This window comes from Aquila chrysaetos, chromosome 4 (genome assembly GCF_900496995.4).
Source record: "Aquila chrysaetos chrysaetos chromosome 4, bAquChr1.4, whole genome shotgun sequence".
Taxonomy (NCBI): Eukaryota; Metazoa; Chordata; class Aves; order Accipitriformes; family Accipitridae; genus Aquila; species Aquila chrysaetos.
The window spans coordinates 63,480,983-63,501,105 of NC_044007.1; the positions used below are offsets into that span (position 1 = coordinate 63,480,983).

General features: G+C 37.9%; 1 protein-coding gene across 7 annotated transcripts in view; it reads right to left on the minus strand.

Moving 5' to 3' along the window:
- Positions 1-20,123, minus strand: part of NETO1 (neuropilin and tolloid like 1) — a 69,329-nt gene that overhangs the window by 18,668 nt on the left and 30,538 nt on the right. For 5 of the 7 annotated variants that reach the window (XR_003923016.2, XM_030011778.2, XM_030011777.2 and 2 more), the window contains exons 5-6: positions 10,703-10,744; positions 10,464-10,591 (exon numbers count right to left, since the gene is read on the minus strand). The exons of 1 other annotated variant lie outside the window; for it this stretch is intronic. Coding sequence is in view for 5 of the 6 variants with exons in the window: in XM_030011778.2 (XP_029867638.1) it covers positions 10,464-10,591; positions 10,703-10,744 (170 nt within the window). In the remaining variant the exon portion in view is untranslated. Of the gene's footprint in view, positions 1-10,463; positions 10,623-10,702; positions 10,745-20,123 lie in introns of those variants that run through there. One more of the 7 variants, XM_030011780.1, reaches the window with a different exon arrangement.

Sequence of the window (20,123 nt, forward strand, 5' to 3'; positions counted from 1 at the left end):
TACAACAGTCCTTCAAGCTGCAGGACAGACAAGCTAGAAATTTCTTCTTTCGCTGGCTGGCACAATATTGCTCTATTACTTGCCTGACATGGAAAATAATAAGGCAAATAATTGCTGCTCCCTCCCCAGAGTCAATATGTGTCATCTTTGTGATATGTCTCAGCTACACCGATTCAGGAAGTGAGAATCTGGGAGCCAGACAGAACTCAATCATTAATCTTTTTATGTTTCCTCAAGCAATGTGGTCACCATCTCAGCTTTTCTAAACAAAGCCTTATGGTATATATCTTCATAATTTAACAGGGGTGAAATCAAGCGTATTTTGTGGAAACCGCCAGAAACCTAGAAAGCTTTTTAGGAAATGTCTTTTGCATACAAGCTAAGTTCTCTCATAAAAGTAATAGATGTATTGCCCTTTGCAAAGAACTCTTTAAATCTACCCAAAAAGACGCAGGGGTGAGGAAAAAATGCTATTATTTTATATTCAACTCTATACGGACTTTTATAGGAAAAAAACACTCATTTTAAAAGCAACCGATAATACAAGAAACATCAAATATTCCAGTAACAGAGAAGGCAAGTAATATTTTCAATAGACACATGATACATAATCAAACTGCCAAGCATACCCAGGAGACTTCAGGAGAATGATACAGAAAGGTGAAGTAGGGCAGAAATAACATAAAAAGCCAGTAAATACATCCAGCATCCAGCTATATGCATCTTCACTTGAAAAAATAACAAAAAAGAAAATCCACTGTATTAGACATCAGATATACTTCTTTACAAACAATCTTATTAACTTCAGGTAGTTTTTTACATGCCTGGAACAATTGCTGAAAAAGCTTCTCTGGATTTGCATAAAGCACACAAACATAGCATATCCTAGTAGCAATAGGACTCACCACTTCACCTCATTAATATATTAAAGCTCTTATGGTTTAAGAATTATGTGCTATTAAGCAATCTGCCACTGTTTAATAATAGCACGGATTTTGAAATGAGCCTTTTCAGGTAGTATGTTATGGTACCTTTCCATTCCTTGTTACGCTTTGCAACTGGTCTCTCTGAAAGGAATATTTGTAAAAGAATTTTTACTATTATATGAAATTTGGTATACTAAGTTTCATTTTGCTTGCCTCACCTTTTTCTAGTATGTTATTTCTTACAGTAATCCTTACTTATGTTCCAACATTCCCATTATCCAGAAGAACTCTGAGGAATATATTTCAATTCAGTTGCAGCTAAGTGAATTCTACTCTCACCATGTGTCCTGGCCTTTAAATACTATAAATTAAGGAAGCCGCTTGTATTGATCTCTACAAAATGGAACAGTTAACAGCAATACACAAAGTAATATTCAGATGGCAATATCTTATATCAGGGAATACTTTTTATAGTGTTTTTTGTTTCATTTACTGGGCACTCCACCCCTGCAGTAGAATGAAAAATTGCTAGAGTTCAGTCACCCGGCATTGCTGAAATTGTCTCACAGTAGCCACCACTTTTTATAAATGTGTTGTCTTGAAATGTCTTGCCATTTTCTCTCCTACTGGGGCACATGCAGCTTCCATTCCTGCTAAACCTTCACTTACTTCCTTGGCGAAGTCGTACTTAAAGGCTTGTTTTGAATTCTGAAGATTTGTCGAATGCAGAAAATGCATTTCTGAAGTTCCTCTGCACTGGCTACATCCCTTTACAAGTCCCTCTTTCATTCTCTACTCTCTTCCTCCCTTTCCCAGGTGCTCAGGCACCCGACCCTTTATTCCTTCTCATGCTCCAAATTCTTGTTCTTGGTGCTTTCCAGCTACTTAGAGCATTTCTGTCTTGCTGATACCTGACTGCCTTAGCCTGTCAGGTAAACCTCATCACTGTGAAACCCTGGCACCCAGCCTCTCATGTGAAGCTGGATAGTCCATAGTCCATCCCTGCATAACATTTCACTTACAACGGGGAGCTAAAGGTGCACCTTGCTTTTTTTTCCTCTGCTAACAGAAGCAGCCTGCTTCAGATGGGCGCTTCAGTGCTTGCCAACTTTGTCACAGGTAATGCAATAAAAACCTTCTGCGGCTGATTATATGCAATATTGTATACACATGACTGTTTTCCAGAAAGTAAAGCATGTCAGATAAATGTCTCACAGGAAAGCACAGAAGGCTTCTGACATGTTATTGTCATGGATCATTACTTTTATATGCGTATCGTATGTATACCATCTGTATGTTAAAATATGCCATATATAGATATGATAGACCACACAGATGTAATGCAGTGTACATATGTCATATTTTTATGTTATTCCACTCTTCAGGAAAGCTCTTACCTACTCCAGAAAAAAATTATCTTAGTCTGACTGCAGAACAATAGTAAAACTATACTTTACCTAATGGGGGAAAGACCTCTTATGCTTCCTCACTTGTTCTCTATTTCTGCCCTGCTCTTTTATATATATATCTCTACATTTATATGTACATATGTATCTGTGTATACGTATATATAAGCACACATATATCTTGTATAGAGTATCCCATTTCAGTATTGAGATGTAATTTATATCCCTTTTCATTCTTACAAGAAATGTGTGCTAATCCTCACTGTGGTTATAAAATACCAGCTCTCACAGCAATTTCCAGCATTCATCAATTATTCCTGATCTTTTCAAACAGATTGTTCCTGTAACAGTACAGCCAAAGTCTTATTTCTATGGGCTTATCATTTGACATTCTCTAGTTTCTGGTGGCACGCTAGCCTTATAAAAGAAGAAAATATTTCTTAGAGCAGCAGTTACAAATGCTGAGAAGGAACCGGGAGAACAATAATTTAGCATTTCAATTTGAGTTTTTTCAGTGAAGAAGCCAGCACTTTCAGTTCTTCCCAAGCCTGAATTCTGCTGTCGGTCATACCAGTTCATTCCTGTGTGTGGTAAATTCAGCTAAGAACATAACATATATAGACTTGATAGGTACTGGAACCACTGGAAAGAAATATTTGACTTAAAAATCTATGTCCATCCTTCAGAAGAAAGATGGCACCTTCTCCAATGGCATGAAGTTTCATAAATTAGAGAAAATAAATTCCTGATATTCTGGGGTGAGCTGGAGTTTCATTCTCATAGTCTTCTTTGGAGATGACTATTCCCAGAACTCTATATAAAGTAATGAGGACTTGATTCAAAGCTGACTGAAATCAGTGGGTATCTTTCCATTTACTCATTTGGATCAGACCTATGGATTAAGACTGCAGTGCATTTTTAAAAACTGGAAACTGATTACACAAAATGACAACCTGATATTGGATCAGATTTTATTTTAAAGAGCTGGAATAATTTAATTGCATCTGCACACCTCTGCCAATTTTTATGGTTTTATTACTATATATTTGCCATTGTTCCTGTCACTGGCTGTAAGACCCACACTGGCAGAAGAAAATGACTAATAAATTGAGTTCCCCGGGGAAAGCATAAAACTGATAATATGACAAACTGTTATCTAATGCAAAATGTTCCTGATACATCGTTTTCTGAAATCAGTGGCAATATTCTCATTACTTTCACTGGTATGTGGATCTCACTAAAACAAATCTAGCACAAAGTGAGAGAAAAAATATCAATATTTCCATTTATTTCATTTACTGAGATCTTAGTCATTACTTCTACCAGCAGTGGATAAGAAACTTTGCTCCCCCAAAAGAAAACAAATGAACAAAAAAGAGGTCACAAACTCAAATGCCACCATCTGCCTTCGTTAAGCATTTTTCACTGATGCCAATGGGAGCTTTCGGGATGATAACATTTCCATAGATACTGACACATTATATTAGCATAATCAGGACATTCTTGTTGAAGAGAACATCTTATTTGAAAGAAGCAGCATAACTAACATATCTTCTTCTTTCACATTTTTGTTGTAAAGGTTTAATAAGACACTTTCCTCAAATCATTGGTTCCACATTACTTAGAAGAACAGGTTGCTAGTGCACAAGTATTAGCTTTTACTGAGTTTCGAGATGTCACTGCAAATGCCAATGCCATTAGCAACAAAACTGATAAAGCCTCACTGCAACTGTGGCATATATAATTTACACTCAGTCACATTACATTTTAAATAATTGTCTTGTCACCTTTAAGGTTTGTATTGTCATCATAATAATGAAAAAGGAAATGCAGGCTAAGTTTTACTATTTTTTTATTTAAATTTGAAAACAACAGAAATCTCTGACCGCATATATTAGAAAAAAAAAAAAAAGAGATGATTGGAAACTATGAATAATATATCACCTCAGTAAAATGATCAGATCATAATCTCTTCGTAGTGAATCACTTTTGATGAGTTCTGCTTTTTAATCAATCACTGAAGGTTAGGGCTGACAACATGATTGATCAGGCCAGTCAGGAAAAGCTTCAAACCATATCCCAGCATATCAGACTTAATATATGTACACAGACATTCAGTCCCTTAAAACCAAACCAAACAAACAAAATGCCATCATTCAACTGCCAAAAGTAATTTAGACGTAAGACAGAAACCTCCTTTTCATCAGGGCCTAACGTCCAGATTTCGCACATTCAGCTCCGAGGTTCAGTCAATTCTCTTGTAAGCACAGGACTGGGTGAAATGGTCCTACGTCTTTCCCCATTGCTCAGTGATCAATTACAGTGCCTGCTTTATTCTGCATCTTGTTCAGCTCTATGTGATTAACAAAGGACTTTCAAGATGATACCTCCAATATTTAGGCCTGGGAGGTTCCATTTTTTAAAGCAGATGATTGTGCAACGCTAATTAATCTTCTTCAAGGCAAGAAGACAACAACTATACCAGCCTAAAAGGCATATTACTAACAATACTTGAATCTGTCTTCTCAAGTAGCCTGTTCTGTTGCTTGGATCCTAAACTTTTTTTTAATCAACATTATTTCAGCCCAAAAGTGTTACTGTGTGGAGTTTTGTTTGTTTGGGGTTTTTTGACATTTTTGGGCCTCCTGTTCCTAAGCTGGGACCATGTTGTGCAAACAGAGAACTCCACACCTTGTATTTTCCTCTCTCCTAAGGCTTGGAGAATACTGTCTGTCAAAGGTGACAACCTTATACGGTACTTCTTCTAACAGCCTGTGATTCACAGCCAGGCTCAGACATCAAATACCTTCTTCCTGGACAAGTGAAGCTCTTTGGATTCCTTTGCCTTGTCCTATTTGTTTCTTCAGATTTCTGTGAGTCCCCAGTAACTGACATTTATTCTAACTGTCAAGTCATCCTCATTTTTCTCTCTTACAGTGGCAAAATGCTCACAAGTGACAACCTTTACAGTTCCTTGGTGCTGTTCTGCTTTTTAACACTGAAAACTGTAGATCACATCCTGATTCTGCTGTTCTCTTTGGCAGGTGTTTTATTACTTTTACCAGTAGCTTCTTTTTATCACTTTTCCTAAAATTCTTTGTTTGAGGTTGCTGCAGTTGGTTATATTTCTATACCTGAATGGAATAGATTCATGCTAACTTAAAAGTGTTTTTTTCTCAGTGCTACTCTGGCATGTGTATTACCACGCCTGCTAGAAGAGATTCCACATACAAGATTCTACACACATGCTTGTCTTATGTCTTCATCTAACAAAACTGTTTCAAATAAGTGATTTTAATTGTTTAACATATGTAAACACTATTTTCTACTTGTTTAAACATAATTTGTTCACATTCTTCCAGGGATGCCCTATAAATATGTTGGTTTTTTTCATTCATAATATTATTTGCAGTATCTGTACGTTAGGAAGCTTCAGAGCTTCTTCAGAGATGGAGCTCATCTGAAGTCTGTGAAAGTGTCTCTGGCTATTGGTTTTTCAGTCTCTAAATTTAATTTTTTTGTAAAATTTCAGGAATTACCACTCAAATGGATTCTATTGAATTTTAGTGTACTGCTTAAAGCTTCTCTTCTACACCTGATTAAGAAGCCTCCAAGAATTAGGGATATGCTAGTCTGCCAGTGCTGACAGCTTAAACTGTTTTTATTGCAGGTCTTCATCCACGAGCAAAAGTTTCCACTTCACGCGTGAGAACAGAAAATGTTTTGGTTTAGTCAGATTGGTTTAAACAGACTTGTAGCTCTGCAATGTGCTTCACCACGCGTTTCCTCCCAACTGTCTAGGCAATGCGTGCCCAACAACCCAGTCTCTCTCCAGACTACAGTCAGTCCGAAGTCAGGCACCTGGAACCAAAACCATCTCTCTATTTGGTCAGGTACGTGCATACAAGGTCCACCATGAAAACAGTGAGAAGTGATTTAGAGCCTCTACCAGGTAGCAATACCTATCCTTTGTAAATATGCAAGTGTCTTGGTCCCACTTGGGCTTTTGGCTCGCGCCTGGCCTCGCGCCTCACCACCCCAGCCTCCCGCATCACCGAGCTGCTGCCTGGCCGAAGCTGGGGCTGGCCCCATGGCCACGGGTGAGCCCAGCCCCCACCACAGCCCAGCTGCCATGGCCGGGCCTGCCCGGCTCTCCTCTGCAGTAACATGTCCAAACTAGATATTCACTAATTAATCCTTTCAGTTTCTTAAGCTTTTTGTTAAGTCTTGCATCCTATAACCTGTAAAGATATCTTCTTCACTCAGCAGCATGCTCAGGTGGGGCAGGAGAATTAAGCATCACTTTGTCTAACTAGCTTACAACTTCATTTTATTTCTTGTAGTGTACATGTGGAGGGTAGCCTCACTATTTGCTCAGTCTAAATGTACCTCTTGCTCGTTCCTCCTGAATAGATGACTTCCACTGGACTGGATTCAAATTAGTGCTTGTATATCTGTAGTTTGGATGCTCTTTCCCGAGTTGCCCGGAGCTTCTGATTATAAGCACTGCTTACTGTTTTTTCCAAGCATCAGAACACCATCTTTGTACATGTTTTGTTACTTTTACTGTCAAATTCTGCTGTCTTGTTTTTTTCTACAAAACCTCTTGGGGAACAAGAATGATACAATGGTATCTTGCTGGGAAAGTTACCCACCAAAGGGAGCGCTACCTGAGCACAAACATGTGTTCTGTTTTCCTGGGGGGTCTTGTCAAACTCTGCTAACACATCCAATATAGAAAAATGCTTGTTGTCGATATTATGCTCCAACATCTCATCCTTAACAGAAAGTGAGAAAATACTATCATTCTTTTCATTTTCTTGCTTTCTATTCATAAATAGAGATTCCTTGCCTATCCACTGCTGTAGCCAATGATATCTCTGAAGTTTTTCAAATCCCAGCACAATAAGCTTATTCACTTCCTCCTCTGGGCTTTGTTCTACAGTGAAGAATTTTGGGATGGGGAGGTTCCTCCAGGTCTTTACTGTTCTGGGTGGGTTGGCACATTCGATCAGCAGCTCTCTTGATTTCCCATTCTTGCTCTGATTACCAACTGAAGTCAGCTTCTACATGAAGTGCGGAACCCACAGTATTTCTGAACTCCAGATTCACAGCTATCTTACTCAGCAGGAACTGACTTCGAATGATTACAAGAAACACACACTTTGCAACCAGCCACTGTCAAATATAAGGCTCCAGGTGTGTGTATAGATTGAAGTCGTGTTTAAACTGCCTTCTGCTGTCTTCTGCACTTCCCAAAAGTTTCAGTTCTGCATGCATTGTCAGCATTTTATTTTTTGTGCTCTAAGGTAATCAGTGATGGCTCTATTTAAGTGTGTGCAAGAAACGTGCTGTTCTCTGTCCCATTCCAGCTTGCTGAGGATAGCAGCAACCTTACACCCAGACTGTCAGTTTGAAGCTCAGGCATAGACATCTCAAGTTCATACTCCCTGACTGATCTCACTGCTCACATGTTGAGCTCAGACTTGGCTTGAATCTGGAACTGCAAACCAAGGAAAGGACTTGCATCTTGCTTCTGCAGACAGTTTAGATTGGATGAGCTTAAGCCAAATGAAATTGCAAGCAGCCCACATTCTGGCACAGTTTAATTAAGAAACTAAAGATGTAAAGATCCAACCTAAACCCTGTCTGAGAAACTCTGGCCTTTTAGGCATAGTTCCCAGCAACAAAGTGTGCAGCCCAGAGTACAGGAACATGTGGATTTAAAGACATCTGCTGAGTTCTTACTGTTCTTAGCAGGAGAGCCTGCTTTCATAGGTGCAAGCTGCCATAAATTAGAATGATGTCACTGAATGATTGTACTGAATATGTCGCTAGTTCAAGGTTAGATAAGCACAAAGGAAGCTGACTGTAAAATATGGACAACAGAATCCAGTTCAAGTGCTAAATTGGACTTAGCCCTCTAAGATGAATCTAGGCTTGAAAACTGGTTTTTTTTTTCCTGGCTTGCTGAAAAAGCTTTCAACTCCACATGTTAGGAAACACTGATTTATATGCTTTTATATTGCCCTATCTCTCTACCCAGAGAATTCTGTAAGATGGGAGCAGCAAGATTTATCAAGAGATGACCCACCCCACCCCTCTGCCTAAAGATAGGTAGAATTAGTAATGTTTCATTACCTAACCTGCACTTTAAGACGGATAGCAATGCTGGCTGAACAAACTTCCTTAACCAATCATTCCTAATCCTCTCCCTGCTGTTTGAAATTTTCTTCCCTGGTATCTAACCTGAATCTTTCTTTCAGAGTGCAGGACCATGGCTTATCCCATAGACATGGACAACACAGCATTCCTTCCTCATTGTATAAGCCTTTTATTATCTGGTATCATGCTCCTTCACAAAATCTTCTAGATGACATTAAATAACTTCCAGTGTTTCCACAGGTTTTCTAGAACTCTCTCATCACTCTCCCTTCCAGATGCTCTTCAGCTGGTATACACTTCTTGGTATACACAACTAAATGCAGGTACAGAAGTTCATGAAGAATGAAACAGTCTTTAATCCTCTATTAACATTGGTAGTGTGGCATTCTTCTGTTACACACTGTGTTTACGGTCATGCAGCTACACAGTTTGTATTTTTACATCAGGACTGAAATGTGGATAAATCCTACAGGTAAGTAAATATTTCTAGCAGGACTTTGAATCATACAGAACGTTAGAGTTAGATAAAGTAAGAATATCACAATGACATTATCTGACTAACCAAGCATAAACTGAAATTAAGACTATAGGACAATTTTATTGGCTTATTTAGTTGTACTGATTCTAATGAGCACAATTCTAGTTTTGTGTTTACCTGTTTTCTTTCTATTAATACCTAAGTATATAACATATGCAATAATAATACCTGTTTTCTTTCTATTAATACCTGACTATATAACATATGCAATAATAATACCTGTTTTCTTACTATTAATACCTAAGTATATAAAATATGCAATAATAATTCATCAGTTCAGTCATTTCATGTCTATAGCTACTTACTGCAGCAAAGTGGGAAACTCATTTACTTAATTGAAAACCTCTATGAATATTGAATTTATCCAAAAGTAAAAAAAAAAAAAGAGATTAAAGTATATTCTGGAAATAATTTATCTGTAGTCTTTATGAGCCAACTATTCAACTACTCTCCTAAACTTTCACAATAGAAAAATGCTGATACTAATGACTTTTTCTCTTCTGGAAACCCTTCCTCCTCCTTATTCAATACTAAATGCTGAAACAGTTAGATATATTCAGTACAGTCTGCTCTGAGATTACACAAAAAAACCCTTATCTCTTTAAAGATAGCAGAGATTATTGGATATATAAATCCTACCTTGTAAAACCTTTCCTGTTCAATAAAAGACATCTAGAAAAAAATATAACATGGAGTTGTCTTTAACTCAGTGAATGAAAGTAGGTGGGAGACACAAAGCTGTTCCAATTGCAAAGAGAGGAGAAAGAGTAATGTAGCCAGCAACAATTAATCCATATAATAACTGATAAGCCACAGATAGGAGAGGAACTCAAAGAGAATCCAAGAAAAGAATTGTTCAATTCATCGCAACCCTCTCCTGTTTGTTACAAAGGCATGGCTTGCTGACTCTGGTGGGACAGAAATGAGAACACTATCTCTTTTTGTCTGTGGCTCTAAACCAAAGGAACTAAAGGTCTCATACACAGGAACGTGAATTTACCTTGGCTCCATTTTCACAGTTCCCAGATGAGAAACAATGAAGACCTTAGGGAGCCAGCAGTGTTCCCTTAGTAGTCTCTATATTACGTATTTGAAATATATTGAAAACTAAAGTGATAAGATTACCTCCCACTTAAGAAAACACATTGATTCTTTAAAAATATGAGGAAAATTAAAGATGAATTTAAGAAAATTACTTATGGCACAAAAAGCACATTAACGCTGCCCACATCATTATTTATAGAGAACGAAGGTTATTTTGGCTGAGGTGACAAATTACCCTTCCACAGCAGAAGGAAAAAAATAGTTTACAAGTTCAAGCTGTAAAGTTATTAAACAAGATCTGACTGTACTAAGAAATGCACAACATATTAGAAAAGTCAATTTCTTAAATTAAATGGCAAATCAGCAAGTGGATAAAGGACTGACCTTGGATCGGGGTGGTGCTCGGATGTACCATTTACAGTCTACTGCTTCAGTTTCAGAAGCTTTTCCTTCTTTGACAATTTGTACAGATTCCACAATTCCTTCAGGTCCTCCCATCTCAAACTCACAAACTGAATAACAAAATACCAGAAAAAATGAAACCTGAACAGCAAACAAAAATATTTTCTACAGCAGAGTGCAAAGGCCTCCAAGATAAAAAAAAAACAAAACAACATACCAACCTGGCAATGGTTTCAAAATGCCAAGGTCCTTAAAATCTGGATCTTAAAAATTGAGAAAGAGAAAATTAGTTTTGTTCAATATCTTGGCTATAATGTCAATGTGCTAAAATTTGACAATGTACTTCAGTGATATAATTATACATGTATTTCTTGGAAATGAGAAATGTTTCAAAACTATGGCAACACACTATTAATGCAGAAATTATTGATACTATCATACCAAGTTCTTTTTTTTCTGTTACAAAATCCTGCTTTTCTCTATGTCTCTCTTTCAGAAGAGTGAGTTCAAAAATATTTCTGCATACACTAGCAAGCAAGAACATCGCACAGCTAACCACATGATATTTTAATACATCAGTCTAATGAAAGAGGATATATTTACAGATCCATTCAGAATCCTTTTGCCTATTTTGCATTTTGCAGTATAACACTCAACTTAACTACAGAAATCTAAACTTCATTCTGTGTTTATGAATACTCTGCCATCCCTATTGACAAAGAGGGGACACTTTCTTTGTCAGAAGCATCCATTTGGCCTTCCTGGAATAAATACCATAAGGATTTACCATTGTGCTAACCAGGTAATAAGTCTAATACATGTGCTATTTTCAATCAGATAAGCATGATTATATTTACTGTCTGAGATGCTTTGTATCATGCTTTTAGAGCCAGATATAACACATAGGTGAAATCAGTTTTGTCTTAGACCTATGCTTCAGTAGACAACTATCCATAGACAAACCATCATTTCACGAAATTTGGCCCAGTTTGAAGGTACTGCCCAAAACCAGAAATGTGAAAGAGGCTAAAGTATTTCAAGAGAAGATGATTTCTTCAGAATAGACTGGTCTTGTCTGGATGGTTTTTATCACTTGCACTGCTTTTCTACCTAAAATGAATGTTCTGCACTGTTTTTCTCATTTTCAGGAGAGAAAAAAAAAACAAAAACAAAAACAAAAACAAAAACAAACAAAAAAAAAACCACAAGAGAAATCTGCTGGCCTTTACTTTTTTTCTGGAAAGTTGATAGGATCTGGTCTTCTGAAATCAATGATAAACACTTATATGCAAACACTCTGCATTAAGCTTCTCCTGAGCCACATATATAGCGCCCAGGCCTCAAAAGGATTGGACAAGACAAAAACCAAGGTAGAGTGTGAGGCATGTAGTCTACTCATGGAACTGATCTTATTGTTTCAGGATTGGGTCAGTGCAGAAAAAGCTATAAATAAAACAATTAAGAGAAAGTTTGGAAGTAGGAAATGCATCAAATGAGAAAAACAAACAAACAAACAAACAAAACCAACCCATCACAAAAACTTCTGTTCCCCTCTAGCCTTAGTTGAGTGAGGACAGTAAGAATCATAACCAAATAATATCCTGAAAAAGTCTAGTGCTCTATAAGCAAGATCAGCCATTTTAACCTCAAGAGGCAGAATGTGTTGACTTAAAAAATTGGAGTTGCAAAATCACTTTTTTAAACTGTCCCTCTATAACCAAGCTCCTGTTGTTCTTCCCAGTTATCTTTTAGTTGCAGAATATAAATCGTGAGTAAATACTCATGAACTTAAGGGACTGCAAATATAACTGCGTAGGCAATTAGCATTAATTGCTAAGCAGTTTTGTAGATCAGTAGATAGATATGATAACCAGCAACACTAAGTATAATTAAATATTGCAGTTAATGTACTCAGATGTTGATATCTAGTGCTGACAGCAAGATACTTAAAGGAAACCTACTTTGACTACTGGTCCAAATTAATATCCAAACTGTGTCTAGTGTAACCATTACCTATCTTCCTTTTGCTGAGTTTGCAAGGATCATTCTGATTTACTGAAAACACTCCACCTCGTTAACAAAGTAGAGGCAGAAAGAAGGAGAAAAAGCTCCTGACAGGATTTCTCCCATAGAAGGATGTCCTGGTTTCAGCTGGGATAGAGTTAACTGTCTTCCTAGTAGCTGGTACGGTGCTGTGTTTTGAGTTCAGTATGCGAAGAATGTTGATAACACTGATGTTTTCAGTTGTTGCTCAGTAGTGTTTAGTCTAAAGTCAAGGATTTTTCAGCTTCTCATGCCCAGCCAGCGAGAAAGCTGGAGGGGCGCAAGAAGTTGGGAGGGGACACAGCCAGGGCAGCTGACCCAAACTGGCCAAAGGGGTATTCCATACCATGGGACGTCACATCTAGTATAGGAACTGGGGGGAGTGGGGGCGGGGGATCGCTGCTCGGGGACTAACTGGGTGCCGGTCGGTGGGTGGTGAGCAATTGCACTGCGCATCATTTGTACATTCCAATCCTTTTATTACTACTGTTGTCATTTTATTAGTGTTATCATTATCATTATTAGTTTCTTCTTTTCTGTTCTATTAAACCGTTCTTATCTCAACCCATGAGTTTTACTTCTTTTCCCACTTTTCTCCCCCGTCCCACTGGGTGGGGGGGGAGTGAGTGAGCGGCTGCATGGTGCTTAGTTGCTGGCTGGGGTTAAACCACTACAAAGGAGTTCTCATATAAAGGACCACTGGTAGCAAGAATCCAGACTGAAGGGTAATCTAGACCATGCAATTTGACCCACAAAACTATTCTGAAAGTATGTTCTCATTTGTTAACAATACAGTAACATTGGTAACAATGCACATAGATGTGTACAATCTGTTAAAATTCTAGACATATGGTAGATCTTGCTCAGTTTTGAAAAATAATCTTTTTTGCGACCTTTCAACATCTCAAGAGGGATAGTGAAATAAAATCTATGTCACCTGACACACTTCATTAAACATGAATAGTATACCAATATTATTATAATAAAAACAACAATCTGTAAATAACGTCTTATTCGAGATGCTGAAAATTCTGGCATGTTTAAGCCTATTTACCCAGCAAATGTTTGGGTTTTAAATAGTCTACCATTAAACAGATTATACTTTAGCAGCTCTTCTGTATGTAATTCAATCAAATTGTTATTATCAGTCTGGCTGAGTCAGAACCCTTTTCATGATATCTAAATACTGACTGGCTAGATCTTTCGATAGACAGATAGTCCTGATGAAAATCATGTTCCCATTAGGAAAACCTCCCAAGAGAGGAAGAGTTTGCTGTGAAAAATAAGATTGATCACCTATAATGAGAGAGAAAAATAGGAGGCAATTGGCCTTGAGGGGAATGCAAGACATGTACATATTTTTATGGGAATCTCCTTAATGGGTAAATGAAGTATGAGAAAAGAAAACCAGGAATTTTCATAAGAAATGAGAAAATGTGTAAAGGTTATATAAATGGAAGACCTTGCATCCAAAAGAAGTTCTGTGGCACTTTCCTGAAGCATTGAACATCTCTTTTAAAACCGACCAAAACCAACAAAATAATATCCAGAAATTCCCTTTGGTGATATATTACAACCTATTCCACAAATAATAGATTCCTGCAATGTTTAGTTACTATTGGCTTTTCTGTAAAGTCTCTGTGAAACATAGAATTACATCTGAAACTTCTTATGAAATGCAAGGATCTGTGCCAGGTTATTTAGAGTTACAGGCAAACGAGCAGAATGAGAAACTTTAGAGTGGCCTAAGAAGAAAATGGCAATAATCTGTAACTTCCTTAACCATTAAAAAAATGCAGTGGATGAGCAGACAGTGAGGTGGACTGGAAACTGGCTGAACAACCAGGCCCTTGATGGTGGAGATCAGCAGCACAAAGTCCAGTTGGAGGCCAGTAATGAGTGGTGTACCCAAGGGGTCAATACTGGGTCCGATCCTGTTTAATATCTTCATTAATGACCTGGATGATGGAACAAAGTGTACCATCATCAAGCATGACACAAAACTGGGAGGGGTGGGTGATATACCAGAGGGTTGTGCTGCCATCAAGGGACCTCGACAGGCTGGAGAAATGGGCTGACAGCAACCTCATGAAGTTCAACGAGGGAAAATGCAAATACCTTCACTTGGGGAGGAACAACCCCAGGCACCCCTATATGCTGGGGACCACCCAGCTGGAAAGCAGCTTTGCAGAAAAGGACCTGGTGGTCCTGGTGGACACCGAGTAGAACATGAGCCGACAATGTATCCTTGTGGCAAATAAGGCCACCTGTATCCTGGGCTGCATTAGGAAGAGTGCTGCCAACAGGTTGAGGGAGGTGATCCTTCCCCTCTACTTGGCACTAGTAAGGCCACATCTGGAGTGCTGGCTCCAGTTCTGGGCTGCCCAGTACAAAAGCAATATGGAGCTACTAGAGACAGTCCAGCAAAGGGTCATGAAGCTGATTAAGGGACTGAAGGTCTCTCATATGAGGAAAGGCAGAGAGAGCTGGGACTATTCAGCCTGGAGAAGAGAAGGGCCAGAGGTGATCCTACCAATGTCTATAAATACCTGAATGGAGGGTGCAAAGAGGATGGAACCAGACTCTTTTCAGTGGCATCCAGTGACGGGACAAGAGGCAATGGGCACAAACTGAAACACAGGAGGTTCCGTCTGAACACCAGGAAACAGTTTTCCACTGTGAGGGTGACTGAGCACCAGCACAGGTTGCCCAGTGTGGTTGTGGATTCTCCATCCTTGGAGATACTCAAAAGCCATCTGGACATGGTCCTGGGCAAGTGTCTTTAGGTGACCCTGCTTGAAAAGGAGGTTGGACATGATGACCTCCAGAAGTCCCTTCTAACCCCAGCTATCTTGTGATTCTGTAATAACTAAACACCAGAATTGGCTAATACTGAAATAACTAGTCGAAAGACAAATCTAAGGTAATAGCAGAGGTTAGACAAATCTATCACAATACAGACTTGTTTTGGTGAGATGTGCTTTGAGTCCTGTGAACATATATATCCAACCTGGAAAAATGTGTAATATTTAGGACTGGTTTCAAATTGATCCACTAGGTCTTCATGGGAGCCTCTAAAGGTTTTGAATGCTGGCTCTGGGATCTATTCTATACCTGGCCCATGGAAACCATGCTACATTTCTTTATTTTTAGTTTCACTGTTAACATACCACAAGTCTGGCTTTTCTAAGCAGCTGGCAAGAATGGAGTTTAAATGCAAAACCAGGAGGACAATTATAATGAGTTAGGGCACCTGATTGCTCAAAAATCTTTTGAAATAAAGAAAATTGTAAGGTAAAAGGGGATTTTAGGTTAACTGAATTAACTCTTCAAAAAGAAGAAGAAGAATGTATTTATTTACATAAATGACCTTGTTTACAAGTAAACTGCAGCATCTTATGTGGTTGCCCAGCTGTGGCATATCCACACAGAAACTTATTTACCCACCTATGCATACAGGTTTGCATACACTCTCTCAATTTAAGTCACTTGCACAGAAGGTGAAATTGTTTAAAATTCTGTTACTTAAGTGATTTCTGTAAGAGACAGGTAGATAGTATCTAATAGAAACAGGGAAAATGCATAAAGTTCAAACTAATTACTAGCAATAAGATATTCCACTGGTACTTGTTTTTACAAATCTATTTTAAAAGATCAAATTTGGAATAAAAAATCCACAGCTATCAAATTATTGAACTTGTCTTCAAGGATAGATTCTGCAAGGCTTTTAAAAGTAATTTTAAGTCATACAGAAAAATTACAGTATTTTCTTTCTTTCCAATGCACAAATTTGTGAGAAAACCTCTCACATTTTATTCATCTGTTTCTTGAGCTTTTCACATAAGGTTCGTTTGGACACTTTCTTACACTGTCAATGTCAAACCTGTTGCTTGCACTGATAGAAATAATAGATATCTCACTCTTGGAAGTCAAATGATTTAAGTCTACAAATGTTTCAATATCTCTTTCAAAAAATGGAAGATCAAGCTGGTATGTTCCTTAGCATACCTGGACTAGAATATACTTAATTACAGAGAATTTTTTATATCTGAAATACAATATATACAGTGAAGAATATGAGCAATTGCTGTATGGTCAGAAGTCAAGATGAACGAAATGTGTACCGCAAAATCCTGGTGCAGATATGAGACCTGGTTGTGATTAAATTTTGAGGTATTTTGCTTTCTTTTCTTCTATATATGAGAAATGAAGAAATTATTTGATCAAAGTATACACTACAAAGGGTTGATGTTTGAAACATAAAGGAGTTTTTGCTGTTTGTGAGTACAAAACCCTCCTTTTTTGATGGATATATACACAAAGTAGTCACAATATGTAGAAACCATATTTCCCAATGATAAATAGGGAAACTGTCCATTTTTATTCATTGAACAGATAGCTGTAGATACATCTTTTCATTTTCCTGTCTTTGAATGACTAGAAATAGGTATTCAACTTCTATCTATCAATATTTAAGAAATTTTAACACATGCATGTAGTTCTCTGTCATAGAACTTATGAGAGACCTGATTTTACTTGTAAATGCTCATGGAAAGGTAAAGACAATTGCACTATTCAGCAAGCCTCCAGTTATTTATTTTCAAGTTTATGAAGTCAGGTTCTTTTACAATGATTTCTGGAACCCTAAACCAGTCCTGCCCTCTTGAGGGGTGAAATATAATTCTCTGTAAAAGCAAAGCTTGCAGAACTCAGTACAGAACAGCAGGGTTATTCTAAGGTATTTTATGTGGTTGCCTCCTAGTATTTGATGATACAGTAAAAATTCTGGAAGATGATGACCACAAGATTTTAAAAGCATAAAAATCTGCTCGAAGAATCACTAAAGCAATTCTAAAATAGAAAAATATTTCTATAAATAAACATTTTTTGTGAGGTGTACAAACAAAGGGGACTTAGCTATTCTGCTGGAGAGAGTAAAGGGAAAGTACTAAGTAAAAAAATACTAAGTGAAATAGATGTGCAAAACCACACAAATTATTGTCTTGTTAGCCAAAAATGAAATTTGTTCTGATTAATTTTTCAGCTCTGTAGTCTTGTTGAAACTTCCATATATACGTCTGTATCTGTATTAAAGATACCAAAGGATCTTCAAAGAAAGCCCATAGTTTGCTAGACACCCTGAAAAACAGTTCTATAATAGTTATAGCTGGCAATAGTATGTACTGTATTTGCTCTTTCTTCTCTATGTTCTTTCTTTTAAGACAATATTGTGAGCAAGGGCAGCTATTTTGGAGGCTACATATTTGTAAACTAAACCAATGCTTCTCAAATTTTTCACTCCTTAGCACAGTCATGAAAGAACTCAAAGGTGGTAAGTGCAAATGTAGAAGTGAATATGACTCTTGCTGTTTCACCTTGCAGTTCTACCTGCTATTAGATCAACAAGAAGCCATATGAACACAAATAAAGCAAAAAGATTTGTACTCTGGAGAAGTTTGAGAAACTGTTTTTGAGAATGTAGGTCCATAAGGAGACACTACTTTGTCTTGCTTTTGGTGATCTAACTCACAGTAAAGTACACTAAAGCTACTATTAGTCTTAGGAAGAAATTTTATAAATGAATGCTGCAAGCAGTAGGTGAAGCAAAATCTTATTTAGAAAAATACAGTCAACCTGCCTTAGTTACTTTAACCAGATTCCATATATTGTTGAAATAACACAAACTGCTGCCCAGAAGTGCAGAAGTGTGATTTCTAAAATGATTTTTTTTTAGTTTTTTCTTTGTCACTTTTACTAATCTCAGCTCATACTCACAATCAAGGTGTCTTTATAGTGTAATTAATATAGTATACTGATTTAAAACCTGCACAGCTATAACGACCTCATGAAGATGAGATATACTGCAAGTTTAAGCAATAGCCAGACATTTGTATACCAAAAGTTAATACTTGTTTCTTTAACATCCATTTGGAAATGAAAAAGCAATATCATCAGAAAAAGAAATTCCATGTCTTTGCACAACTCCTTGCTAATACTGGTCAAACTGAGCAGACAAGAAGTGCCTGAATGACTGGAACAGACCACACGATTACAGAGGTTGCACCTAGATTTGTCCTCTCGTGCACAAAATGGCAAGCTTTGAGATCTTAGCCTGCTTGCCTCCTGTGTCTACTCTGTAAACTGTTTAGAGTAGGTTCTTTCTCTAGTGTAAATTCTGTATGGGTTGGAACCATGTTAGAAGGTAAGAGGACTCACGAGAGCCTGGGTCTCATCCTTAAATGGTGTTTGGACTATTTGACACGTGCACCTAAATCCCAGAAGTAAGAAGTGCTTCTTGGAACTGACCTAGTGAGAAAGGAGAGCAAGAATGGGCAACAATGTCATACTCAGGCTGCTGAGCGGAAAGAGGAAATCTGGGACCCTTGCTGATATGTGTGGGATTATGTGGCAGATCATTTTTATTATGTTAAATATTTACACTAGCAGCTGAGTGCTCCAATTAGGCATCATATTCCCCTTATGCACCACACTGTGTGTGGAAACAAAGGGAAAAATGCTCCTATGACAAATATTTCTGTGGCTGCATATACCTTTATTGGCCAGTTGCCTGGAAATGGGTGAAACAAGACGGAACAAGCTCAGGAGCCACTTTATCTGAGCAATACAGCCTTGCTGCGACAGTGCAGCTGACCGGACCACCAGGACTGACTATCAAGGGCAGCACCTTGTGTGCGCCCCCCCCCAGGAAAATATCCCAGTGGCTTCCTGTGATTGACTAACAGTCTCTGAACTTGACTAGGAAGAAAGATGTGCAACATAAAGTGCTATGGAGCTTTTCCTGAATTATGTTGAATACTAAGTATGGCCTAGTCATGCAATTTCAGCGCCACATTACTAAGGCTCAGGATTTGTCTCACTGGTTTGTTAGAGATGACTCCTAGCTCAGCCCAAGGAAATAACACTTTAAGTTCATGGCAGAAGCATACGGGAAATGATCCAGAGGGTTTAGCCACAACTGGTTGCTAGGCATTACTTCTTCAGATTGAATCAATATATACATGGTTATTGCTTGCTACCATTGAGTGTTAAATCTGCACATCCTTTTCAGAGAGGCCATTCATGCTGTATCAGTCCATAGAGTGGATTTCCCAGGAGAGAGGGAACTTCTGGGAATAACTTGGTGATATAAAGTAACCTTTGTTATTTTATCATAGGAGAAATGCTTTCTCCTAGTTTTACCTCAGAACATTCAACAGAATGAATACATTCACTGCAGTGTTCCCAATTCTTTTGAAGAGCTGCATCTTTTTTCAGCTATTATAGTCAACAGAATATATTATTTGTGCTACTTCATATAGTACTGAATAACCTGTAGTTGACTGCACATTAAGACACATTTCCAATACAAACAGAAACATCAACATAATTTTTACACCTCCTAACATTCCCCTGCTGCAGCTGGCCATGCCAGCTATGGCATGTATGCTATTGGCATCTTTTTGAAGATAACTGCATCTCACATGAGAAACTCAAATATCTCCTCTAGTTTCCACATGTGAATAGTTTGCCGTCCACTTTAACAAGAGATTTCTTGCACCGCCTCCAAATATTTTTCTCTTACAGCCTAGCAAAGGACCA